Consider the following 27,660-nt stretch of genomic DNA (forward strand, 5'->3'; position numbering starts at 1 on the left):
TGACAACAATCCTCTATGGTAGTGAGCAATCAGGAAGTAAATGCCAGAAATGAGGGCAAAAAAAGATGCCATCTTATGCTTTTTTTTTTTTTTTTAATTTCTCTCTGGAACATTATAAAACAACACAAAAGTATTTTCTCTGGGTTTAGAATCAATGACGATGCAGTAGCAAGAAATACATCCAGCACCATCTTGGTTTCTAACATCATTCATTTTGGAGAAATGGCAGGAGCAGAGGCTATACAGGCTGAGCCTAGAATCTGTTTGTTTATTTTGAGAGAGAGAGAGAGAGACGGGGAGGGGCAGAGGGAGAGAGAGAATCTTAAGCAGGCTCCATGCTCAGTGTAGAGCCCAACGTGGGGCTTGATCCCACTACCTTGGGATTACGACCTGAGCCAAAATCAAGAGTCAGATGCTCAACTGACAGCCACAGAGAAGCCCTTAAAACATCTTACTAAACCAGAAAGTAAGGTAGAGATAAAAACAAAACACAACAATGGAGACATGCAAAAGAGACACAGGAACCAACTGAAAGATCTTCCAATCACCAACTTGGAACAATTTGAGCAACAAAATAAGTAACATAGTGTTGCATTATAACCCAAAGTATAAAATAAATAACCATGGGCCTGTAATATAGATAAATACTTCAATGAATGAATGAATGAATGAATGACTATGAGAGAATACACAAATCTCCCATACAAAAGAATTCTGCTCTTCAAAGACTTAGAGAATAACTCCCCTATCCCTTAAGTGTAAGCTGCATTACTGACTTCTACCAAAGAAAAAAGTTGGAAAGGGAGGAGGGGAAAAGGAGTAACTTTACACGGGGAAAGCTGACAAACATGATCTCAGGCATGTGATGAAGCTTAACATCACCAGTGATAATCATCAGTGATAAGTTATATTGACAGCACATTCCCTTGAAATTACAGGATGAGAATGGCACTTTACCTCTGCAGTCTTCCCCCAGTCCAATTACAAGAAAAACATCAAACAAACCCAAATTGAGAGACTTTCTACAAAAACTACCAGTACTCTACAAAATTGGCAAGGTCAACAAAAACAAAGAAAGTCTGAGAAACCATCAGTCTACAGGAGCCTAAGGAGACACAGTGACTAAATGTAAGTGTTATCCTGGATGGGATCCTAGGACAGAAAAAGAACATTAGGTAAAAACTAAAGGAATCTGAATAAAATATGAACTTCAGTTTAATAACCTATCAATATTGGCTAATCAGCTGTGACCAACATATCAAAGTATTGTAAGATCTTAAGAGGTCAAACCAGGTAAAGAGTAGAGGGCACTCACTGTACTATCTCTGCAACTTTCCTATAAACCTAAAACTCTTAAATAAAAAGCATATTTTTAAAAATGAGGGAGGCCTCTTCTGGTTTGAAATTTTTCATATATGTTGGAATCCTTATTCCAAGTCTTCTATAAACTTGTTATTCATTGCTTCTTAGCAATACAGATTCTCAGGCCCATTCCAGATGTATTAGTCAGGGTTTCCTAGAGAAACAGAACCGAGAGAGAGAGAGAGAGAGAGAGAGAGAGAGAGAGAGAGAGAGAGAGTTATATAAGGAATTGGCTTATGCAATTATGAAAGCTGGGGAGTCAAATCTGCAGTGTGAACCTGCAGCGTAGACACCCAAGAGAGACTGTGTTGCAAATGATGTGTAAAGGCAGTCTGCTGGACAACTACCCCTTGGCTGGGGAGTGGGGTCTTTTGTTCTATTCAGGCCTTAGATTGAATAAATTCAACTCACATTATAGAGGGCAATCTGCTTTAGCCAGAGCTCACTGATTTAAATGTTAACCTCATCCAAAACACCCTGCAGGTTGACACATAAAATTAACTGTCACACCAGAGCTGATAGATCCGAATTCGCATTTTAAGAGGCTCTGCGGGGTAATTTCACCCATAGTCAAGTTTGAGTGGCATTGCTGTAGAAGACTCCAAAAAGGCCAGAATCCCACCCCCTACCCCCCTTGAAGAGCTTACAATCTGCATTGTCATTTCAGTAACTCAGAAACAAGGCTTGATTTGTTGTTTTCACTTGGTAACTCTCCTGGCATTTACTGATCTGGAGGTGAGAGAGAACCTCAGAAATCTTCACCCTCCGTGCTGGGTAAGGTTAACCCTCCCATTCGGTCCCTCATGGATCTCACCAAGCCCCTGACCTGGTTTTTACTGGTCTGTGAGTCTTCCCCGACTACACTGAACTCCCCAAGGTCATCTACCACATCTTATTTTTCCTTTCTCCAGGACTTTATTACTCACGATAACAGCTCAACTGAAACCTGTGGTCAGGACCGCAGGCCCACCTCCGTCCCACTCCCACTGCCCCATCCCCCAATTCCCCACCCCACCCCCTAGGCAGACTGGTCCCTTTTACTCTTTCCCAGAGTCAGCAAATGCCAGAAGTTGCTATTCGAATTAGAACTAGGGAGACATTACACACACATATTAGAGGATTCTATAAATTGAATGTGAAACTGACAACATTGGCTTTTTTGACCCACAAAATCAGCTATTTCATAGGAACGAACAATATGTGTCCATTCAGTTTTTTCCTCCTCAAAAGCTCCTTTAGGGACAATATGCTGGGCGGGTAGATAGTACCAGGACTGCTGATATTCATGGCAATTTACTACTGATAAATGAACGTCAAATACACACCACCCACTTCTAAATTTGCTCCAAGCCCTCTCCCTTAATTATGCGCGATTCAAGTCGTTGCCTCCTGAAGGGTCCCATTCAATCCGGCTCCCGCAGGAGCAGCCCCTAAACTTTACAAGGGGGCGCAAGAGGGGTTTTCCTCAGAACACCGACGATCCGACAAGCCCAGAGCCCCAGGGCCGAGAAAACACTGACCTCGCCCCGCCAGGCCACAACTCCCAGAATTCTGCTTTCCCCCGCCCAACCGCTCCAGAGTTGCCCGAACCTAAGATGGCGGCGGAGGAGGAGGCGGCGCAGCCGGCTGTGGGCGGTGCCGCGGTGACGAACGCAGCCGAGGGGCGGTGCCAGGCCCGGGGCTGTGCCCGCGCGGCCCAGGCCTTCGGCTGTCCGGCCGCCGCTCTCCTTTCTGCAGGTATCGCACGCCTGCTCCTCGGAGGCGTCATGAGGTCCCCGGTTCGGGGCCTGGCCTCCAGCGATGGCGAGGAGGGCTCAGATAGGACGCCCTTGCTGCAGAGCACCCCGCGGGTGGAAGCCGGTGAGTAGCGAAGCTGTCCGAGGGCGGGGGTGGCCAGGGTATGCTCGTCCTTGGCAGATGGGACCAGAGCTGCTGCCCCTCAAGGGGTCTTGAGAAAGGGAAGCCAAGGCGCGAGGGAATTCGAGGAGCGGGATCCATTCCCCGCCCTGCTCAGCCCCCTCCTGCCCAGGTGCCCAGAAGCTGCTCTGGGGTCTGGCGGGGACCTTGAGGCCAGGCAGCGCTGAAGTCTCGGGTGGGGCCTCGGCAGGTGCAGCCCTGAAGGGTCTGGGCGGGAGCTGCTGGGCGCCGCAGGCGCTGGGCTCCTGGCAGTTTTCGATAACATCAAGCGGGGCACCCTGTGGAAGAATGCATTGGAGGAGAACCAGCAAATCAATGGGCAAAGGGCCGGGCAGAGGACCCGGTGTAAGAGCAAACTGGGAGAGATGCCTGCAGATGGGTGGGCAAAGGGTTGGACGGAACTGCTAGGTCTCCTTCCCTGTCACCGCCAGGTTTCCGCAGCTGCTGTCCGCCAACTTGTAATCTGGTAGCTCCTGGGGCGGAGAGGGGAGACCGAAAAACAGGATTGAGGTTAACATGTTGTGTGTATACGGAGGAAAACTTGCATAACCCACCGAATATCTTGAACTTGTGCACACATTTTTTTTTTTCCGTATGGTAGTCTACGATTACATCGTAGCAGTCCACGATTTAAGTTAGAAAACAATTTAGTTATCCTCAAGATAGGATATCTATAAAGCTCTAAGATAACTTGTCAAAGGCCTTGCAACAAATAGAAGTACTTAACGTATCTTCCGTGAATTTGGGGAAGTTAAAATATATTACTATTTAATATTTTTTAAATGTAACTTCTTTGAAAGTAATTAAAAATAAAGAACAAATCCGTTTGCAGGCATTCTGTAGTTTCAAAGATGTGTGCATGAGAAACAGAGTTGAATTAGAAATTTGACTTTTCCTGACCAAGAATAGGGTAGTCCTGTGGTATCTTTTTTATTTGTTTTTAACATTACCAGATGGTGGCAGTAGATGTGGCAACGTCAGAGCTCCATCCAGCAGCTGGGAGCTTATTTTAGAGGAGGCTCAGTGTAAATACTGTACCAGTGACGTTTTACCTAGAAATTGGACTTAGTTCCGTAAACTGCACTTTTTCTGTGGCATAGCTGTTAGCTTTCTATAATTTTCTTCTGTAAAATAATCTATTACGGAAATACAAAACAAATGCCATAATCAAGATATTCCCTAGAGACTACTATATCCTGTTGCAGTTGAGAAAATATATATGTCTGTACCTTATCTATGCCTAAGTGTATACTTAATGATTTTAAGAAGAGAAAAGCTGATAAAATATCAGTTGTAAAATTTTACAGTAGTAAAAAGAACTTAGAAACTACCATCTGGTGGTGCATCATTGTATACATAGACATCCGAGGGCCACAGAGGTTACATCCCAAAGGTTGCATGTAGCCACATTTGTGTTATATTTGAGAAATTCGTATTTGAAAAATGCTTAATCATTTTTACTTGATCCATCACAAATTTACAAGTTCCCTACTCCACCATCAGTAAGAGGACATGGTTTTAAATTATACATAGTGTTTCTTTATTAAGAGAGCTAAAATTAAGATATGTTTCTTTAGTGTTAAGAATTAATACCACTCAGGTTGATGTAATATGATGGAATTTTCAGTAACCCAATTATTGTTTGCCTCTTAAGCATCTGCTTTCACTCAGCCTGGTGGATTTCAGAGATGCACACCAAAATGATGGGGAAAAGCTGGCCCAACACTGATAAACAATAGGAAGTCTATAGATTTTTCTGCTTAATTTAGGTAGGAGGAAGGGAGGGAACTAAGCAAGGAAGAGCAAAGCTTCCCCTCCCACACATAAAAATGCATTCCTCACACTTTATACCGGTTGAAGGTTTACTTTTGTATGAATGACATGTGCCTTATATTTGATTAAGTGGGTTATCAAAATACTGTTGCACAAAAATGTGTTCACTCAGGAAAAACAAGTTTTAGGGCTTCTAAGACATTTCTTTGTGTTTAAAGACAGAGCATGGATCTGGAGCCAGAGTGCCTAACTAACTTCCAAACCCAGCTCTGCTAACTTGTTCTGTGAGCTTCAGCAATTACCTAAGCTCTCTATGCATTCCTTATCAATAAATCAAGGAAAATAGTATACCTAACTTACAGGGTTATTGTGAGGATTAAATGAGCTAATAGGAAGTGCCTAGAAGAGTTTGGCACATAGTAAATGTTACTATTACTATTATTATCATTATCATTATTATCAGTGAAGACCATCTGGGTTTTGCATTCCTCAGAGAACCTCGGCACAGTAAAATGATGTCCCCATTCTTCATGGTCACACTCTATTGGAACTTGTGATTCCTAACTTGTAACAGTTCATTCTATGCTTTGTTTTCATTAATGGGGAGAGTGGTGTTTCCTTTTGTTTTTTGCCTCTACTGTTCTGTTGCAGGGGTTACATTCAGGGCTCAATTACACAAGCACTGAGTTTCACAAATATACTTTGTGTATTAAATGTAAGGTATGGTGTGCTGGTAGAGAGCAACCATGTTATAGAACGAAGGCAAATGGCCTTGGGTCATTGGGTCATTTGGGTCATGTTGTGTAACTGAATCCATTTTAGTGGAATTTGGTGTTTTCACATAAATGGGTATTAATTTGGGAGCTAAGAATACATAAAGATTTATCAGGAATTAATTACCCATAAGGCAGAGTAAGACTAGTTGAATATTACCCTTTTTAAAGGCAAAATATATTGTATTTATGTTCAAGATTTTTTTTTTTATGTTTATTTTTGAAACAGAGAAAGTGTGAGCAAGGGAGGGGCAGAGAGAGAGGAGGACAGAAGATCTGAAGCGGGGCTCCGTACTGACAGCAGCGAGCCCAATGTAGGGCTCGAACTCACAAATTACAAGATCATGATGTGAACTAAGTCAGACACTCAACCGACAGAGCCACCCAGTCACCTTCAAGATTTTTATTTTTTTTTTAATCTCTATGCCAAACATGGGGCTTGAACTCACAACCCCAAGATCAAGAGCTAGTCAGGCACCCTAATAGGAAATTTTTTTGTAATGCAGTTCTTGGGCCAAGGGTGCTCACTGTGTCCAGTGCCCCCCCACCTTTAGGGAAAATCATCATCTGCATGGGTCAGTGCTCCCAACCATGAATTTTCCACCTGAGTCTCTCCCTCACTACTCAGTACTTCCTTGCTTCTTCCCACTGCCAAACCCTTCCACAATGAATAAATGCCTGGCATTCTAAGATTTTCACCAGCCTTCCCTCCACCCACACATCCTTGCTTCTACAGAAACCTGGCCTTCTGGGCATATCACTTTCACTCCTCACTGCTGCCTCAAGGAGTTATTTTCTCTTGCCGTGTGCTAATTGTTGAGATTGACTCTTCCTTATTCCACATGGATGATGCTTCCAGACAATTACCCTTCACTCTCAATGCCTGGTGACTTCCTACTCATTGATGAAGACTAGTATAAATGTCCTTTCTCCAAGAGGCCTTCCCCGACCCCCCACCCACACATACACACACACAAGCAATTTAATGTGACTCCTTTGCCTCTTGTTACACACATATATGGTGGCACTCTATCTTATTGGTATAACTTTATCCAGGGTGAACAGGAAAGGAACTCACTTCTACTGAGTGTTTACCATAACTTCCCTAGAGTATTTCATTTAATCCACACACAACCCAGTGAGGTGCATTGTGGTTGCCTCATTCTAAGAGCCAAGAAACCTGAGAATGAAAACTATTAAGTAACTTCCCCAAAAACACAGACGATGAGATTCAGGATTGAGATTCATTCTCAGGTCTGCTTTTCTCTAAATTAGTCTGTGTTCTTTCAAGTACACCCACTCCACATTCCTAAGTTTAAACCATATTTTAGAAGCTGGTGTTTGTTTTGATGGGTGCTCTGTTCGTTATGCAAGCATGATTTTGCTTTGAACTAGATTTCAAGGTGGCAGATGCCTGATGGATGTTCTATCTCTTCATGATGCAAGCGTTCTTTTGTTGGACCAATTTCAAACATTATCCAAATTCACAGGCCCATCTTGTCTAATCATCATACTTTCTTGAAATAAAATTTTTCTGACTGATTTGTAAGCAATAACCATTTTTATAAAGTAGCAACCATGTATTTTTAGTATCTCTTAAAACCTCATAGTCATATACTTTGTGACATCTGTGTTTTTTTATTTTCTGATTATTGACCGTGCCCCCAGAAAGTTAAAATTGCCTGATCCATAACTTCTTTGTCATATTTTCAAGTAATACCACCAACTTATAGCCCTACATCTTCTTCATAGGATAAGGTATATCAAAATCCAGGGGCGCCTGGGTGGCTTAGTCTGTTAAGCATCTGACTTCGGCTCAGGTCATGATCTTGTGGTTCATGAGTTCGAGCCCTGTGTTGGGCTCTGTGCTAACAGCTCAGAGCCTAGAGCCTGCTTCAGATTCTGGGTCTCCCTCTCTCTGCCCCTCCCCCACTTGCACTCTGTCTCTCTGTCTCTCTCTCAAAAATAAAAACAAAACATTAAAATTTTTTACAAAAAGGGTATGTCATAGTCCAAATAAAGCATCACATGGGGAGAAACTGATTACAATAAAATATGGTAACTGCAAATAGGATAGAAAGGAGTAATAACATTACAAGTCAGAATAGCATAAAATAAAGTTGTCTGGACTAATTAGTAAGCTGAATTACTAGTAACTTCCCCCCTTCCTTTCACTTACTGCCACATCTAATGTGTAGGCAAGGCCAGTCAGTTCTGCTTTTAAATTTATCTCAAATCTGCCCATTTCTCTCCATTGCCTCTGCTTTATCCTAGTTAAAGCCACCTTCATCTCTTTCCTGAAAAACTCTAATAGTCCCTTAAGTGACTTTTCTGAGTCTACATCTTCTACCATGATTCACACTTTTCTCCCTTTGTAATTTACACACAGCAACCAGAGAAGCTCTTGAAACCACAATTACCTGTTGTCACTCCTCTGCTGAAGTAGGTAATGAACTTTGTAAATAATACTTTGGCAAAGCAGACAGTGCATATATCTGGAGTTTTCTTACTCCAAATTACACTGAGTAACACATTTTGGTTGTCCAAATTTGGCAAGATTATGAGGCCCCATCCAGATTTCTTTGTATTACTGGCACAGAGCAATGATAAAACATGCCTTGCACTATCCAAAGCCTCCCTAACTAGATAGCAGCCCATTGGTTGGAGCAGAGAGCAAACGTTTCTAGATTCAGGTAACACAGACAGCATGAATGGAGCTTTAGAAATACAGTTCTCACAGATCTAGGTCTAACAATGGCAGTGGTGCCATAATTCTAATAGCTGTACTCCTCCAAAAGGAGTCAATTGCAAAGTTCTGTCATAAGTGATGTAATGCCTACACAGAAGAAACACTGATAGCAGTTGTTAAGTGTCTGAAGGCTTATAGGAAAGTGAGTTTGATCATAGTATTTAAGAACATCCCTAAGTATAGTCATGCCATATTCATTAATGCTTCAGTCTGAATCAGTCAGTCTGAATCAGTACCAAGACCTTTGTACTCTGAAAAATATATTTTTGTTTGAGGGTAGGTAAATGAAAACACCAGGATTCCTGAGTAGGGGAAAAATGTGTATGTAGTATTAATATGTAATTACCCAAATAAAGCATACTTATATTCATACATAGGTATTGAACCAAGTAAAACAGATGTTCATGTCTTTCAACAGCTATTTCTCTCTCAGTGCTTACCAAACTTAAAGGTGTAAGACCCTGGATTAGCCACTCTTTCTGTCACTAAGGGATCAATCAACCTTAACTTCCTAAATTCCTGTCCCCTCTCCAATTCTGCAACTCAGTAAAAGAAGGAAAAGACAGAATAATGTGCATACGCCTGTAATTACAGTAAAAAATAGATCAAAACTCCTCCTCTCACATGATCTTTCTTTCATTGGTTCCTCCAGCCATTCCGCCTTCATTTTTTTTTTTATCCTTGTGGTACCTTCACTTACTTCCTTTTTTAATGTGGGCCCTTTAAGCATGATCAACTCAGCAACTGTCACAGATGCTGCAACTGTCATAGATTCTGCAAGTTTGCTTCTGGATTCTTAAACACATTTAGTTTAGGAGGACCTTAAGTGTTAATCATGGCTTCTGATTCAAACCCAGCCTCTGAGGATACTTTTCAAGGTAAGAAATTTATCAAGAGGAGTTTCAGGCCCTAGCCTTGGCAGGAAATTTTTGTGCTGTGCTACAATTACAGTGAGATGGCCGCTAATCCATAGTCAGTAGTATGTGTGCTATGCTGTGGTGAATACTCTAGTACTTATCGGCCATGATTTAGATAGTTTTTCAGAAACAGTGATGCCATTAAACCCCTTATCTTTTTTTCTCATATCTTTGTCAACTGACAGTTCTGAGGCTGTAATGGAGATCTTTCTGAGCAGAGTTGGTAAAGCTATTGCCTTCGTGTTTTAAAAAACTGTCTTACAGTTCAGGCTCTCATGTGTTACATGTGTATCAAAACTACAGCTGCTGAGAACAAATTCTCTTTGATAAATGTTTTCAGATATGCTCAACCTGAGATTATTCTCAGAAAAATATTCATGATTTATGAATTTGTGTACTTCTAAAAAGTAACCTTTTTAGTAATTTAGACAATATCACCTAAGTTATTCTTCTAGTGAAAGTTGTCCCCCAATATGTATTTCAGCTCCAGTGTGCGGCTCTGCTCGTTATAACTTAGCAGTGTTGGCTTTTTTTGGTTTCTTCGTTCTCTATGCATTACGGGTGAATCTGAGCGTGGCATTGGTGGATATGATAGATTCAAATACGACTTTAGCAGATAATAAAACTTCCAAGGAGTGTGCAGAGCATTCTGCTCCCATAAAAGTTCTTCATAATCAAACGGTAAGTGCTACTTTATAAACAGTCTTATTCCTAAAATATGACCAAGTGAAAATACTGAAAAGTCTTTCTTCATCCTATAGAAACCATCAACACTTGATTCATGTAAGCTGAGTCTTTTTCCTTTGTGTTTTTCCAGGAACTAGTTGAACAGTAACATAACTACAGCTACTGCTACTTGGTGTAATACACCTTGATCTGTTTGAAAAGTAGTTTTTCAGTTTCCTCTATAAACATACCAATCATCCTTGAAGATAATTTGGAAAAACCCGTTTAGCATACCAGAAAATTTGATTGTTTTAGATGTTGCTGAATAATTTTTATGGGACTTTTGTTCAATAGCTGTTTTGCTTAAAAGGTTATGGTTGCAGGAAAGCTTGGGTCATCTGCAGTATGAAAAATAAGAACAGGTCAGTCTTTTAGGACATTCTTTTTCTAAAACTTACGTTATGCTTAACCTAAACTGCTTAAGTTACTTTGCCTGCTTCATGTTATAGTAGAATTGATAAGTGTGTGCTCATCATTTGTTCAGAATTGAGTTTTATATACTTTAAACACTTTATTTTGCTTATCAGACAGAAAGAAAAGGAGAAAAGGCTGGTGTCCTTTTTTATGAGCATATTTTCATCCATTCCCAGGGTTCACGAAGAAGCCAGATCACACTTGGGTTAGTCTCCTCTGCCATTTATAAACAAGAGCATTCAAGCACAGGAAGTTTTTGCCTAAACAAGCATACATACAAAATAGTGACTTGCCAAAAAAAATTTTATTTGACCTTAATAATGTTGCTGAATTCATATTTGGGTTCACATCACCCACTTTTCCTACTTCAACCTATGACTTATAACTGCTGGACAGTTCATGAAGTCCAATAATTCCACAGATAAGCTACAAATTAATACTGCAAATAAGGATAATTAGAGGGGTGCTTTGTATCTTTCCTTTTGGCAAGTGCTTTCGTTGACCTAGCTAAATTGTATTCATCTGCCTTATATCAGCAGTAAAAACAAATCCTGCAATTGTTCTTGACACATTGGCTCAGTGATACAACTACATGCATTAAAGATGTCAGATATTCTGATTAGTCACTAAATCTTCATCATTACCTTACTGTGTGCTGCTACTAATTAAAAGACATTTCCTACTCACATGAAGTTTATGGCTTGGTTTAAATTCTTGTTCTTTCGTCTTGTTCTTTATGCTTGTTCAAGTGTTTGTTCTGAATTGGGGAGATATTAATGATCTATATTTATGCATACTAATAACCAACATTAAGTGAACACTTCATGTGTGTCAGGCCTTTTTCATTTAACTTCCCAGATCACAAATCCAGTAAGTAAAAGAGTGAGGCTTGAACCCAGGCCTGGCTCCAAAGCCTAGCTCAGCCCATACAGTATTCTGTTTAGTAGAATTTCTGGATTGAACCTGTACCTGTTTTTTGGTCCTTCTTGGTCATGGTCATTACAAAGCCTCTACAACTCATCCTAGAGTCTAGTTTCATAAAATAGCGAGCCTTCTTGCAGTTTACGGCTTTCAATTATTTTTATTCTCTTCTAGAAGTGGCATGTCTGTGTTGTGGTGACTCACCTACCTAGTAGAAAATTTGCAAGTTCTTCACTCGAAAACAGTGATTCAAAATTACATTTATGTGTACTTAGATGCCAATTAGACAAAAGAGCTGTTTAGTCAACGTCTTAAAATGTTATTTTTATCCTCCTGCTCTTTATAGGGTAAAAGGTACCAGTGGGATGCAGAAACACAAGGATGGATTCTCGGTTCTTTTTTTTATGGCTACATCATCACCCAGATTCCTGGAGGATATATTGCCAGCAAAGTGGGCGGGAAACTGCTGCTAGGATTTGGGATCCTTGGCACAGCCATCTTCACCCTGTTCACTCCTGTTGCTGCAGATTTTGGAGTTGGAGCCCTCATTGTACTCAGGGCCCTAGAAGGACTAGGAGAGGTAATCTTTTTCTCTGTTTTGTTTTTCCTCTTAGCCCGTATCACTTTCTTACCTCCTTAAAATTATCATTCTTTGGTATGAATATAAACCAACAGTTGACATCAGAAGATAGGACTTATTTTTTAATTAGAAGGATGATTAATGGGGTGCCTGGGTGGCTCAGTTGGTTGAGTGTCCAACCCTTTATTTCGGCTCAGGTCATGATCCCAGGGTTGTGGGATCCAGCTCTGCTTCAGGTTCTATGCTGAGCTTGGAGCCTGCTTGAGATTCCCTCTCTCTCTCTCTCTCTCTCTCTCTCTCTCTGCCCCTCTCCCCTGTACACACCCTCTCTCTCTCTCTCAAATTGAAAAAAAAGAGAAGTGATTAACTAGAAAATAATTCGAGTTGATTTCATATCAGTGAGGTCAATGGGTTCTCAGGTGGGAACATGATGAAACTGGAAGCTTTGCTAAAAACTCAGAGAAAACATTTCCCAGGGAACATTTCACAGGTCTTCTGACTCTTACTTCAGGAGATAAGAAAATAAATGACTAGAGGAACATCTGACTTCAGCTAAGGTCATGATCTCGCAGTTTGTGGGTTCAAGCCCCGCATCCGGCTCTGTGCTGACAGCTCAGAGCCTGGAGCCTACTTCGGATTGTGTCTCCCTTTCTCTCTGCCCCTGCCCCATTCATGCTTGCTCACTCGCTCGCTCTCTCTCTCTCAAAAATAAATACTAAAACATTTAAAAATGAAAAAGAAAAGAAAAGAAATGACTATTAAAATGGTTAAGATAGACCATCTTTACCTCTTGAACTTTTGCTGGTTTATCTCTGCTTTATCATTAATTGATTGCCCAGATCTAAAACACACTTTACACAGTGGTTTGTCAAATTGCCTTGTTTTACTTTTAAATGTGTTGTTATTCATAGAGCTTCCTCTTTGTTCTTTTTTCTGGTTCTGGAACTTAGAGACAAATAATTTATCATTTTTTATAACTATCTTTGGTTTTATGATTTTTCTGGCCTTTCTGCTGCTTTGAGAATTGTTATCAGTTTTTATCTGTTTTTTCCTCTACTCCTAAGATTTTTTATCACTTTTGAAAATTTTAATTCCTTATCTTTCATTTCCTTTCCACTTCTCTTTTGCATTTCATCATATGTACCTCTATCTTTAAATAATGATCTCTTTTTGTTTCTAACTTTGCACTTCTACCTATGAAATGGAAGCATATATTTATTTTGCTCTTAACATTTCTTTAACCCAAGCGAAATAGTGTCCTCTGGGTTTGGTATATAGAATGAAAGTTAGGGGGCGCCTGGGTGGCTCAGTCAGTTAAGTGTCCGACTTCAGCTCAGGTCATGATCTCACAGCTCGTGGGTTCTAGCCCCGTGTCAGGCTCTGTGCTGACATCTCAGAAGCAGCCTGGAGCCTGATTCGGATTCTGTGCCTCCCTCTCTCTCTGCCCCTCCACCACTCATGCTCTGTCTCTCTGAAAAATAAATAAACATTAAAAAAAATTTTTTTTTTAAAAGAATGAAAGTTAGTAGTAGCAATGTACATGCTGTGTTGGAAAAACACTGACTAGAGTCACAAGATCAGAGTTTGGATAACAACTCCACTGTATCTAATGGTGAAACCGTAGGTAAGCCCTAATCTCTAGACCTCAGTTCCATCATTTTTAAAATTGGGACTAAACTACATGCCCCATCCTCAGTCACAGCTCAGATGTGATAATGATTGCTAGAGTGCTTTAGAGATTGCCAAATACTGTTTAAATTTAAGCTTTGATCACTTAATAAGCAATCTTATTTTGTCCTTATCAAATAGAGATGTGCTAAATAAACTGTTTTGACTACAAAATAAGAATTACTCCCCTATTACCAGGTTCCTCTTCTCCTTACCTAAGTAAAATATACTTAGTGCAGCATAATTTCTCTGATCCAGATATTGAATCTCCTTGCTGAATATATTCCCATATGTTAGCTTCTTGTCTGTTTATGCCACTAATTTAGCATTATAGTATATTGGTTATATTAATACTACTCTCTCAAGTAACCTTGTTACATCTAAACAGAAGTTGTGTTTGTTCTTTTGTATTTCTCTGTTCCTCCAGTATATATCATATGTACATTGCCTAATCCATAAACTTAAGTCAGCATCTTTCCTCCCTAGCAGGATTCACCATAAATATACCTACATTGTCCCTAGGGTTTTATAATGAAGTTTTCTACAACATAATCTCTGTAGATGTTTCCCAACACCTTAATCTTTATTCTGTAATGACTCATCCTGTGGTTGCTCTATGATACAAATTCTTATCAACTTGCAATGCTGCCTAAATCATTTGTGCCTTCTGTTGGTATTTCTTGCCCCATTTTTTGTTTTTGAAGGAATCAGCAGAAAGTACAAAGTGTTAAAGCATTTATTCTTATCTCCACTAATAATAGCACTAGCTATTGGCTTTACAACAATCGTGCAAGATAGGAAGTATTGTATTTGTTTTACAGGTAAAGAAATTGAAGTTCCAGGAAGTTAACTAATCTTTGTGAAGCTGCACAGTTAGTGGCCAAAGAGAGCTATGAATCCACTTCTTTGAATATACCAAAATCTATTCCCTCCCATTCTCCTCCAGCATCTCCTCCTCTCCCAAGTCTCTGTGACTCTCCTGCCTGCCCAGTTCCAGCCCCTTTATATCAGTAATTGGCATTTACTAGGCTAGTTATCATCGAGGGTGGGGGGGAAGACTATAAATGCTCTAATTCAATTCATCGGGGTTTTTTGTAGGACAATTTTTCTTGTTGATTAAGGTCAATTTGAATTTTCTTCCAGTACGCCAAAGCATTAGCTCAGCATTTTTTAAAGTTATATATTGGTAATATTCCCATTTCATTCAGGCCATTAATAAAGTAAATGAATAAAATTGACCTTGAGAGGGATTCCTTTATGTCATCATTCAGTACCTTCTTTTAGACTTATTGTAACCCTTACCCTGGAGTCCTCAGGCCAATTGACAGAATCAATCTTTGTTGAGACTTTGAAAGTATTTCACTAGAAGGTATTTTCACTCAAGACTGTAGAGGCATCTCACTTCATGGAACCTGATTCTAGTTTGATTCTTATCCAGAAATTTCTCTTACAACAAAATACTCAACTGAATTTAAAACATTCACAAATCTACCTTGTATTTCAGCAGAAATATCTTTTTCCTCTCCTCAGGGTGTTACATTTCCAGCTATGCATGCCATGTGGTCTTCTTGGGCTCCCCCTCTTGAACGAAGCAAGCTTCTTAGCATTTCATATGCGGGTAAGGCAACTATTCTTATATAAATTTTGCTACATGTGTATATCAGCCTTGGATTAAAAAAAAAAACAAACACCTGCACACCAGAATGATGTTAGATGCCTCCTTTACGTGAAAATTAAGTTTTAGAGATATAATTTTATTATTAATTTTTTTCTTTGGCTTAACATATAGCAATGCGGCTTACTTAACTAATATCATTTTCTCCATCTGCCATCAGTTATTTCAAAACATGTTGCTTATTCAGTTGTGAATGCCACGGGTTTTTTTTTTTTTTCTTTTTTAAGGTCCAATAGCTGGAAAGCTGAACACTTTTGTCCTTAAAGTGTGATTTCAATTTTTTTTTTTTTGTAAATGTTTATTTATTTTTGAGAGAAAAAAAGCACAAACAGGGGAGGGACAGAGAGGGAGACAGAGAATCTCAAGCAGGCTCCATACTGCCAGCACAGAGCCTGATGTGGGGCTCAAACTCACAAACCGTGAGATCATGACCTGAGCTGAAGTCAAGAGTCATACGCTTAATCAACTGAGCCACCCAGGTGCCCCTTCTGATTTCTCATTTGATTGTCTAATGAGCATATCATGATTCTCAGTCTCACTCTTCATACATCTTTTTTCTCTGCATTTGCCAACATTTTGATCTATGGGTGAGATAGCATAAGCTTTATATATGAATTATAATTTTACCAGATCATACACTGAATGAAAACTTTTGGACTGACTGCTTTTAAATACATTGGCTGAGAAAGACCTCTCTGTGGTGACTTTTAAGCTAAAATCTGAAGGATAAGAATGAATCAGTCATGCAAAGAGCAGAAGGAGGAGCATTCCAGCCAACCGGAACAGCATGTACAAGGGCTCTCAGGCAGGACATAAGAGTTCAAAGAAATGAAAAACCACTGTGGGTGGCTAGCACTTAATGAATAAAGGGCATAATGGCATAAGATGAGGTTGGAGAAATATACATGGGCCAGATTATATCAGACCTTACAGGCCACAGGAAGAAAAGTAGATTTGGGATTTTTTTCCTCCAAAACACAATGGGGAGACATCAGAGGTTTTGAATCAAGAGAGAGACATGATCCGATTTACATTTTAAGAAAATGATTCTGACAGCGATGTAGAGATTGATGTGAGAAATCTGATGATAGTTCATGAGCAGGTACTACCTGTGGTTCCTCTTTACCTATTGAGTAAAGTCTAAGCCTGAACTGTGGGTCAAGATTCTTTATAGTCTTCACCACTTCATTTTCACTAGCCTGGTCCCTGACACACAGTGTCTGAAGTAAAGTAGATATTCAGTAACTATCCAACCTATTTTTCCAGCCTTTACCTTCTATTCCTTTCCTTTACCCGAGTGAAGTTCCCAAACTCACTCTCTGCTTCCCTACATCCATTCCTTTACTCATCCTATTACATCTGCCTCCATATCATCTTTCTTACCTTGTTTCTACAAGACAAAAATCTCACCTGTCTTTCAAAGTCTATTGCTGCTTCATATATCTTTTCCTGACCTCTATAAGTCAGAGGTAATCTGTCCCATGTTTGAACTTCCACATTGCCCTGTGACACTTAACACTTTCTAAGATGTGATAATTATTTGTTTATTTTTGTCTCCTACATAAGACTTAAACTTGAGACCAGAAACAATATCTGATTATTTTAGCTGCCACTGTACCTATTAAGATATCTTCTATTTGATGATGAAAATTAATTTCAAGGCACCTGAGTGGTTTAGTCGGTTAAGTGTCCAACTCTTGATTTCATCTCAGGTCATGATCCCAGGGTCATGGGATCAAGCCTTGTGTTGGGCTCTGCTCTGAGCATGGAGCCTGCTTAAGATTCTCTCTCTCTCTCTCTCTCTCTCTCTCTCTCTCTCTCTCTCTCTCTCCCCCTCTGCCCCTCTCTCCCACTCATGCTCTCCCTTTCTCAAAAAACAAACAAAAAAAAAAAAGAATTTCATTATTTATTTATCTGAAACAATTGTTTGTAATATATTTTGGGAAATTACATTACTAAAAGCTTCATTCTTATATCATCAAGTATACTGCAGTACATTATGTTTATCAGCCTTAGAGACCATATTTGAACCTTCCCCCAAACACCTGGATTTCTAACACATTTACTAGTAATGTGTCATTTACTAGCTCATGTTATGATAGGTCCTATATTGATGATACATTCTAATTCATCAACAGCTACATAGTTGTAACTAATGTAATTACATATTAATGTGTACATTTTATAAACTGTGGATTTTCTAGTAAATGATTCCTTGAGGGAATCTGTTAGCCATCTCCTTTAAGCAATAAATCTGTCCCCTCCTTGTTCATTTCTCCTCAAAGTTTACAAAATCTTTGTTGTTCTAGGAGCACAGCTTGGGACAGTAATTTCTCTTCCTCTTTCTGGAATAATTTGCTTCTATATGAATTGGACTTATGTCTTCTACCTTTTTGGTAAGCTTATTCAAAAATTTAACTTAAATCATAATGTAACAAATGCAAAATGTAATAGAAGTCTAATAATTGTTTAAAAATGTATATTCCAAATCACTGAGGTTACCAACTCCTAAAAGTACAAAGTTCTAAAATACTGACTATCTATTTTTTAACTTTATATGGTTAAAATGATCTAGTTATGACATGATGTTAATTTTGGAATATTTCTCAGTAGAAACTGCTGTTGAATTCAAGACTTTAATGCCATACGAAATATCAAAAATTACTGTGTTGGTTATTATGAAAATTTATATTTTGAAAAGTTTTTTTTTTTCTCAAGCAAAGTAGAATGCCCTCACTTGGTAGTTTTAATCTTTTTTTCTTTTTATTCAGTCCCAGGGCTTTTCATTTCTCAATCTCATTAGCAGGTTGATTCATGTTTTTAATAAATGAGATTGCCATGTAGACATTTCATGCAGAAAATACATCTGCAATCTAAACAAAAAACAAATCAAGCAAAACCAGATACCTGTGGAAATAATAGGTTGTGGACATTTATTTTTTAAAATATTTGGTAAACTCTGAGAGGCAGACTCATGTGGTTAAAATTGTTCTGTTCCCAACTTATAGGAGATGATACAGATAGCAAATATCCCATTAAGATATGAGTGGAACTTGAAATCAGCATTAAGCTGAAAACAATTTTACACTAAGTTTATGATTCCATAATTTTTTCAAGACATGTTAAAATTGCTGTTGGTGCATTCTAATTTTATTTAATTTATTTTTCTATTCTAAGGTATAGTTGGCATCATTTGGTTTATTTTATGGATCTTGTTAGTTAGTGATAAGCCTGAAACTCACAAGGCAATCTCCCGCCATGAAAAAGAATATATTCTTTCATCATTAAAAAATCAGGTATGGACTTTGGCACATTTTTAAAACAATTTCAGAACTTTTTTCTTCTCCAGAATTGAGGTACCAATTTTTTTAATAGATATTTCTATTGTGCATGCTCTGGGCAAAGTAGAGAGCAGGCAAATGAAATAAATATATGAAGTAATGGTTTGTTTTGTCTGAAAAATTACAATTCTTTCAAGATTAAATATGTGAAAAGTTACTTTTACAAGTCACTTTAAATTTTATTTTTTTTAAGTAATCTCTATACCCAATGTGGGCTCGAACCCACAACACCAAGATCAAGAGTCACATGCTCTACCACTGAGCCAGCCAGGTGCCCCTATAAGTTGCTTTAAACCTTCTAAAGTAATGATTATCAGTAAGTCTTAAGTTTGTCTCCTTAATTAAGAGAAAATAAAATGTGTTATTTATGAAAAATCTTATAGCCACATTCTAAATGTTGTTAGGAAACTAGTGTTTTTATCTACATTTTATTTATTTGTTTGTTTATTTTTCTCTTTTCTTTTTTCCCCTCCCCACCCCCTTTTCTGTATTTTAAATGAGTGTGATTTAATAAGGAAGACAGCACATTTATTATAATATATAATATGATTTAGACCTACCTGGTTGATTCTCTGGAGTAGACCCTTAGAAAAAAAATTATATGTTATTAATATGTAATATTAATAATGCACAATAGCATGTCAGAAATAAAAGTCTGTCATAATTTAATACAATAAATCTTCAAGTCATGAAAACAAAATATTTGTCTTTTGGGGGAAATAAAAGAAGAAAATGAAAAGTCAGGAAAAATTAAACAGTTTTTTTCTTTAGCACTATTAATGACTTCATAGTTATTTTATTGGTTTTAAGAACATAAAATATTTTATATAAAACTTTCCTTGCCCATTAATTTATTATTGATATTTTCAATTTTTATATATAGTACAAATAGGCAGCAATTAAACACTCATTCACCTTTCTTTTTAAGTTTTTTTTTTAATTCTTTTTTAACATTTATTTATTTATTTTTGAGACAGAGAGAGACAGAGCATGAATGGGGGAGGGTCAGAAAGAGGGGGAGACACAGAATCCGAAACAGGCTCCAGGCTCTGAGCTGTCAGCCCAGAGCCCGATGCGGGGCTCGAACTCACGGACCGCGAGATCATGACCTGAGCTGAAGTCGGACGCCCAACCGACTGAGCCACTCAGGCGCCCCTCTTTTTAAGGTTTTAAATTTTGCTACAAATGTTTCTATAAGCTGTTGAACTTTCAGAAATATGGCATATCTTGGTCTTAAGGTTGGCAAAAACTCAGAAGAAATCATAATATAATAAAGTTACTTTGAGTCCTCTGCGATGTTAATCAGATGAATCACCCACTTTTTCCCCTAAGGAACAGATAAAAGTAATTTAATGCATTGTAAACAGATCTTGCCATATAAAACTTGCTATGTTTTGTCATATTTTCTTAGCATTGACGGTCAACAGCTTACTTATTTCAATACTTCATTTTTATTATTTTTTTATGGATTCATGAAAATTTTCGTTTATTTAGATTTTTTTAAAAGCTTCCTTTCTCGAGCCACCTGAGTGGCTCAGTCAGTTAAGCATCCGACTCTTGATCTCAGCTCAGGTCTTGATCTCAGAGTCGTGAATTCAAGCTGTGTTGGGCTCCGTGCTTCATGTGATGCCTACTTAAAAAAACAAACAGGGGTGCCTGGGTGGCTCAGTCAGTTAAGCGTCTGACTTTGGCATAGGACATGATCTCACAGCTCGTGTGTTCGAGCCCCGCGTCTGGCTCTGTGCTGACAGCTCAGAGCCTGGAGCCTGTCTCAGATTCTGAGTCTCCCTCTCTCTCTCTCTGCCCCTCCCCTATTCATGCTCTGTCTCTGTCTCAAAAATAAAAAAAATAAAATAAACAGTAAAAAAAAATTTTTAAGAACCAAAAACAGAAAAAAAGCTTGCTTCTTTTTCTACCTTGATATGTGTCTAAATCTTTCCATATCTAAATTTAAGGTTAATTTGTTTTTCCATATGCTTCAGAAAATGGAATATTCAGAAGCAGGGGGAGTCAGGAGAATTATATTTCACAGAATCCCAAACTGCATTCTTAAACCAGATGATGTTGTGGTTGAAAACATCATAAAATAAGGGCTCCTGGCTGGCTCAGTTGGTGGGGCACGTGACTCTTAATCTCAGGGTTGTGAGTTTGCCCACAATGGGCAGAGAGTTTACTAAAAAAAAAAAAAAAAAAAGAAAAAAGAAAAGAAAGAAAGAAAAGGAAAAGAAAATGCCATAAAATAATGATGTGTTATATGAAGCTGCACCTTTAAATCTTGGATCTAAGAAAGGTTCTTTGTCAGATACTGAGGACTTAAAAATTAACATGAGAAAGAAAATTAACAAGACATGGTTCCTGTGGTACCTGTGATCTCCAGAGGGAGACAGACATTGATGAACATAACTTCAATATAATATATGCTGCTGTATAAAAAGAAATGCTCCCTTGGGGTGCCTAGATGGCTCAGTCAGTTGAGCATCTGACTTCGGCTCAGGTCATGATCTCATGGCTTGTGGGTTCAAGCCCTGCATCAGGCTCTGTACTGACAGCTCGGAGCCTGGAGCCTGCTTCGGATTCTGTGTCTCCGTCTCTCTCTGCCTCTCTCTCTCTCTCTCTCTGTCAAAAATAAATAAACATTTAAAAAAAAATTTAGCAACAAAAAAAATAAATGTTCCGTCTCTTTTTCCCCCAAATACCCTACACCTTTGATACAAAGTGGATAGCATAAGAGTGTAGCTACCAAATCAGATAAAAAGCAAAAGCCACAAGAAAGTTAATACTAGCTCTTCCTCTTTTTGAAATAACAGTGAACCCTGGAGGCAGGGTTCATAGGCAGAAACATAGATTGCTTTATTAGCTTTTGAGAAACCACAGAGCCTCAGTGTGCAGGAAATGTAATAATCTGATGCTCCAGGTTAATGGATTCCAGGCTTCTTAATCACGCATCAATAAAAAGATGGGAGCTAACACTCTGAATAAAGGTATATTTATTCATGGTTACATACATGTACTACTGTACTTATATGTATCATAAAACATATACAAAAATGGATTTTTTAAAGAGTAAATAAAATGAAATAAACAGTATGTACATAAATTTGTAATTTTAACAGGAAAACCTTTTTATCACATAAAAATTAGTAATGTTGTTTAATGGGAGCAGTGTTGAGTATGTTATATTTTATGACCCTACTATTATTTTGCTTGGTGAGGTAGCTGACAAAGAACTCATATGAGGAAAAGTGTCAGATTCACTATTTTCTTAGTGTTCCTTTGTGCCTATGTTATTAGGATTCTCTTCTATGACTTGCTCTGTAAGAATCTTTTTGAAGACACTGTCAATTTTGTAGATTTGTTTTATTTAAAACTGGCTAACAAAATCCATAAACCCACTTAAAAAGGTGGGTAAAAACTGTAATATGTTGTGGTACACTGAGAGCAAACCAGAAAGTGAGGATCCCATTAACCCCTTTGAATTGGGGAGACCATACAATATGTGATTGATATACTCCAAGGCCAACCTATGTTTTAAATATTAATAGAGTTTCTTGTTTTAGAATAAAAGTGAGTATAGATAGAAGTTCTAATATGTTTTTCCACACAACAGTTAATCATCTTTTATCCCCTAAGGTGCTTACACCCTACTTTGAAGACCATTTCTCCAGAAGCTACGTAAACAAACTTTCTGTTGCACAGTTCTTATAAATCATTATCATTGAGTAAAGATTCGATAGTGAAATATAAATTATAAGAGGACTTCCAGTCTCATTCCTTTGCCCTTATGTCAGCCTCTGAATTTGATTATGAAACTATATTTTCTAGATGGAGAAATTAATACTGCAAGTGAATTCTGACGTTCATAAGGGATGTTTAGGGTTGACATTATAGTTATAAGATTACATTTCTATTTTTTCCTTTAACCTGAATCATGGATTCTTTGTTGCTGTTTAATATTTTGAAAGAGTTGGTTTAACACTCTGGAATTTACTAGTCAAGGCTGGTAATGTGTTCTGGATGGAATTTTGGCTGCTAAGGTACAGATATAAACATAGCATACATGAATTGTGCCTGTCATTTTGTTTTGTTTTGTTTTTTTCAGCTCTCTTCACAGAAGTCAGTGCCATGGGTACCCATGCTAAAATCACTACCTCTTTGGGCTATTGTAGTTGCACATTTTTCTTACAACTGGACATTTTATACTTTATTGACGTTATTGCCTACTTATATGAAGGAGATCCTAAGGTTCAATGTTCAAGAGGTAAGAAAAAAGAATCATCTCCTTCTTGTATAAAGTGTACATTTTTAAACTACAGACAGAATTTGTTTTTATCTATATAAAATTGTTATTTTGTATCTTCCATTTTACTCTCATATCCTGAACTGCTCTTCTTGCTTCACAACTGTTCCTTCTTTTTTCAGTGTGTGTTAATTCTTGATTCAAGGTACCTTTGGGCTGGTATCTCCCTTAACCATAAAGGTCTTATTAGTCCCTAGTAACATGCCAGGATATCAGACAACAAATTCAAGTGTACCCGTATTCACTTCTCAAAGGGACGGCGGTAGAACTCGCTGGCAGCTGAGAGGGGACTTGGGAGACCTGAGGTCGCTCTGCAGCATTATTTAGGCACTGGCAGAGCTATAGTCGCAAAGCTGTATAAGAAGAGCCTTCCTGAAACTGCCGGTTCTTTGGAACCCATCAGATTGAGGCAGTTTCTATCAGAATCTCTGTGTTGATGGGTTTTGTCTTTAAAGAGCTTGAAGAAAAGCCTGAACAGAAAGAGTCAGTTCATAAGGAAAATTGGTGGTGTTTTTGCCTTCAAAGTAAAAGATCAAAGACATAAATGTGAGAGCTAAAACAATAAACTCTTAGAAAGTGTACATCCTTGTGCCCTTGGCACACCAAAAGCATAAGTCACCGAAGAAAAAAATACATAAAGTCTATTTCATCAAAATTAAAAACTTTTGTGATGCAAAAGACACCATCAAGAATGAAAATCCACACACACAAAATGAATGAAAATCCACTAAATGGGAGAAAATATTTGCAAATCATATTTCCGATAAGGATCTAGAATATATAAGGAATATAAAAAATATTTTCCTTATATATTCTGGAATTCATACAACTCCATAATAAAAAGACAACCCAATCTTTTAAATGGGCAAAGCGTTTGAATAGACATTTCTCCAAAGAAGACATACAAATGACCAATAAGTCCATGTAAAAACACTCCACATGGTTAATCATTAGGAAAATGCAAATCAGAACTATAATGGGATACTACTTCATACCTATTGGAATTAAAAAATAAAAAAACAAAAAAAACCCAGAAAATAACAAGTGCTGGTGAGAGGGTAGAGGAAATGGAACCCTTATACATTGCTGATGGGAATGTAAAGTAGTGTAGCCACTGTGGAAAAGTTTGGCAGTTCCTCAAAAACTTAAACATAAAGTTAATATAAGACCCAGAACTCCCCTGGATATAGACCCAAGAGAACTGAAAACATATATTCACACAAAAACACGTGCCTGAATGTTCATAACATCGTTATTCATGGTAACCAAAAAGTGGAAACAGCCCAAATGTCTATCAGCTAATGAATATAAACAAAATATGGTGTATTCTACAATGGAACAACTCAGCCACAAAATGAAAGATGGCCCTGGAAGTAAAAAAGCAGCCCGGATGATGAATGTGAAGGCAGCAGGGCTGACTGCACAATTGCATTGGCTACACAGACAGATACACAGCTTTAAACATCGTTAAAGTGAATCTCCAGTCACCTGGGAAACTGGGAAACCAAAGCATACTGGGAACACTGGCCATGGACCGAACCTTAAACTGCATCCAAGCAGCTAAGCTGGGAAGAACTCTGGCTACTGTTGAAAATCAAGATCATCTATACTCAAATATATCCGCAAATTGCATTGACAGAAGTTAACCTGAAACGAAGCTTTGGCAATAGCATGGGGTGAGTTTCTCATGAGCAATCTTGTTTTCCTAAGCATTCTGTGAGTAGAGCCTGATTATAATCTACTGTATGACAAATTGCATGGAAATTTAAAGATCATTCCACAGATGCTTCTGTTTGAGATTTTCCTGAGAGAACTATGGAAAGAATGAAATATCAATTAGTGTTGTGCATTTAATTGCCTTCATCCATTTTTCATTGATTTTTTTTAAGTTCTATGAGAGACTTTAAAACCAGAATCATTTATCTTGCATTCTTATACCAAAAGGTATTTTCTTTCCAAATTCAAAGAATTGTGAACACATTTTCAAAGTAATTCTCTAATTGTATAGAGCCTTTTTTTTAAATGAATTTCTTTTTTAGGCCACCTGAGTGGCTCAGTTGGTTGAGCGTCCGACTCTTGATTTTGGCTCAGGTCAAGATCTCAGGGTCAGGGGATCAAGCCCCACATCAGGCTCTTGCTGAGCATGGAGCCTGCTTGAGATTCTTTCTCTCCCTCTGCCCCTTTCCCCTGCTCATGCTCTCTCTCTCTAAAATTAACAAATAACAATAAAAAAATAAAAATAAGAAAATTTAAAGCTCTTGATCCTTTGTTATAAGCTTGCTTTTTCATAGAAGTTTAGCTTCATTAGTTATCCTTACTTTTCTTTTTTCTTAGTTTTTCCCAGTTCTAGTGTTCCTGTTCCCTTTCTCTTCTTTTTTCTTCCCTTTTTTCTTTTCTTTTTCCTGTCCCTGTTTCTTTTTCTTTGTTTTTTTTTTTTTTTTAGTTTATTCTGGGAGAAAGAGAGAGAGAGCACACACATGCACAGGCAGAGGAGGGGCAGAGAGAGGGAGAGAGAGAATCCCAAGTAGGCTCCACACTCCCAAGCATAACCCAATGTAGGGCTCTATCCCACAAGCCTGAGGTTATGCATGACCTGAGCTGATATCAAGAGTTGGACACTTAACCAACTGAGTCACCCAGGTGGCCCTAGTATCCCTATTTCTTACAGTTCAGTGAGAGTTGGGGCAATATCTATTATCCTATTCTGGATATTAATATTTTAGAATCAATTTTTTAAATAAATGAGTATAAAAGCTCAACAACTGTGAAAGATACCCATGGATATACAAATGTTGAAGATTTATAATAATTTGTAGAAGGTGGTAGTTTTAGGTTGTTGGGAAAGTTTTTAACATTTGAACTTTAAGTGGAAAAATTCAGTAACTCTGATGAATTATCAGTCTCATCCCACCAGGGAACAAGACCAAGATCAGAAAATCCACTTCTCCATTTGCTATAGTTTATTCCTAAGTAGGATTCTGCCACAAATAATGATAGAAGCGATCCCGCTATGCAGAAATCTAAATAGAATAAAATTTAAAGAGGAAATTACTCAGCTTAATACCAGAAAGAAACAAAAATCTTAGCTACAGAAGTAGAATTGGAAATATACAACATTTGAATACAGATGACTATAACCTATGATGAAAAAAGTTAAATCTTTTCTAAAGCTTTTTTGTAAATATTTATTTTTGAGAGAGAGAGAGAGATAATCCGAAGCAGGCTCCAGGCTCTTAGCTGTCAGCACAAAGCCTGACGTGGGGCTCAAACCCACAAACTGTGAAATCATGACGTGAGCCAAAGTTGGATGCTTAACCAACTGAGCCACCCAGGTGCCCCTAAATCTTTTCTTAAGCATACTTAAATTTAAAATATTAGCAGATTTTATTGGTTTGTACCATTAATGATACTTAAATAGAAGATTTAAATATCACTGATAATATATCTTTCTACCTTTTTTGTGTGTTTGTAAAAGACTAACAGGTGTACCCATCTTTCTCATACTATAAAAACATTTGTTTTTATCAGAATTGTGTCATTTAGTTGTGGCACCTCAGGTGTTTATGCTGGGGAAAAATGACGAGAAGAAAGAATTTTCCTTTCTCCACGTATGTGTTCTTCATTTTACAGAATTTGGGATTTCCTAAAAACTTGACTGCCAAATCATTTCCTACAAAGCAAATAGCATAGCACATTTCCAGGATAAATTCTGTTTCATATCTTCTGGTGCTTTCATTTTGTTTAGGTGGCAACTTAAAGGAAAAGAAGAGGGAAAAATAGAGGTCTATCAACTCACTACCTTTGTCCTCTGCTCAAAGCATGTGGTGATGCATTGTACACCTGATCTAGACAATGTGCATTTTTGAGCATTTCATTAAGCTAAACATTCGGTTCATGTGGTTTTCTGTATCTGCACGTTATTTTATAATATTTCTATAAATATAAGTATCGTTATTTTATAATATTTCTATAAATATAAGTATGTGTAATTATATATAATCTATAAGTCATATAATTTATAAATGTATCTATATTTTCTGTTTTATATAAAGATAAATATCTATATGTAAAATAAATCTACCATTTTAAAATATAAATATGAATTTTAAATAGAAATATAATTTTTAAATATAACTATGAATATTTATAGTAAATTTTTATATTATAATTTTATATAACTTAAAATATAAATATTATATAACACATATATAAGTATGTATAAATAAGTGAAAATTGACAAAAACTTTTCAATGGGGAGAATCTATAGGCTAATGTAATAGAAAGATTTGTCCTCTCCTACTGAAACTGCACCCCAAGTCCCAAAATAACATGTAAGATTACTTTGAGCATGGGGCGCCTGGATGCCTCAGTCGTTTAAGTGTTCAACTCTTGATTTTGGCTCAGGTCATATGCTCATGGTTCATGAGTTCCAGCCCCACATCCAGTTCTATGCTTAAACACAGAGCCTGCTTGGGATTCTCTCTTTATCCCTCTCTCTCTCTGCCCCTCCCCCACCTCAAAATAAATAAATAAACTTTTTAAAAAAT

General features: G+C 37.8%; 1 protein-coding gene across 4 annotated transcripts in view; it reads left to right on the top strand.

Annotated features, from left to right (window-relative positions):
• The first annotated feature begins 3,096 nt into the window (after positions 1–3,096).
• Positions 3,097–27,660, top strand: part of SLC17A5 (solute carrier family 17 member 5) — a 52,854-nt gene continuing 28,290 nt past the window's right edge. For 3 of the 4 annotated variants that reach the window (XM_047102544.1, XM_047102546.1, XM_047102543.1), the window contains exons 1-7: positions 3,097–3,222; positions 9,976–10,172; positions 11,899–12,132; positions 15,331–15,418; positions 17,785–17,871; positions 18,653–18,771; positions 22,916–23,074. In XM_047102544.1, coding sequence (XP_046958500.1) covers positions 3,129–3,222; positions 9,976–10,172; positions 11,899–12,132; positions 15,331–15,418; positions 17,785–17,871; positions 18,653–18,771; positions 22,916–23,074 — 978 coding nt within the window. In that variant the 5' untranslated portion in view covers positions 3,097–3,128. The remainder of the gene's footprint in view (positions 3,223–9,975; positions 10,173–11,898; positions 12,133–15,330; positions 15,419–17,784; positions 17,872–18,652; positions 18,772–22,915; positions 23,075–27,660) is intronic. The other variant, XM_047102547.1, reaches the window with a different exon arrangement.

Source organism: Lynx rufus, unplaced genomic scaffold (assembly GCF_022079265.1).
Source record: "Lynx rufus isolate CCGP_SWC_20201006 ecotype Redwood Valley unplaced genomic scaffold, mLynRuf1.p SCAF_6, whole genome shotgun sequence".
NCBI classification, from domain to species: domain Eukaryota; kingdom Metazoa; phylum Chordata; class Mammalia; order Carnivora; family Felidae; genus Lynx; species Lynx rufus.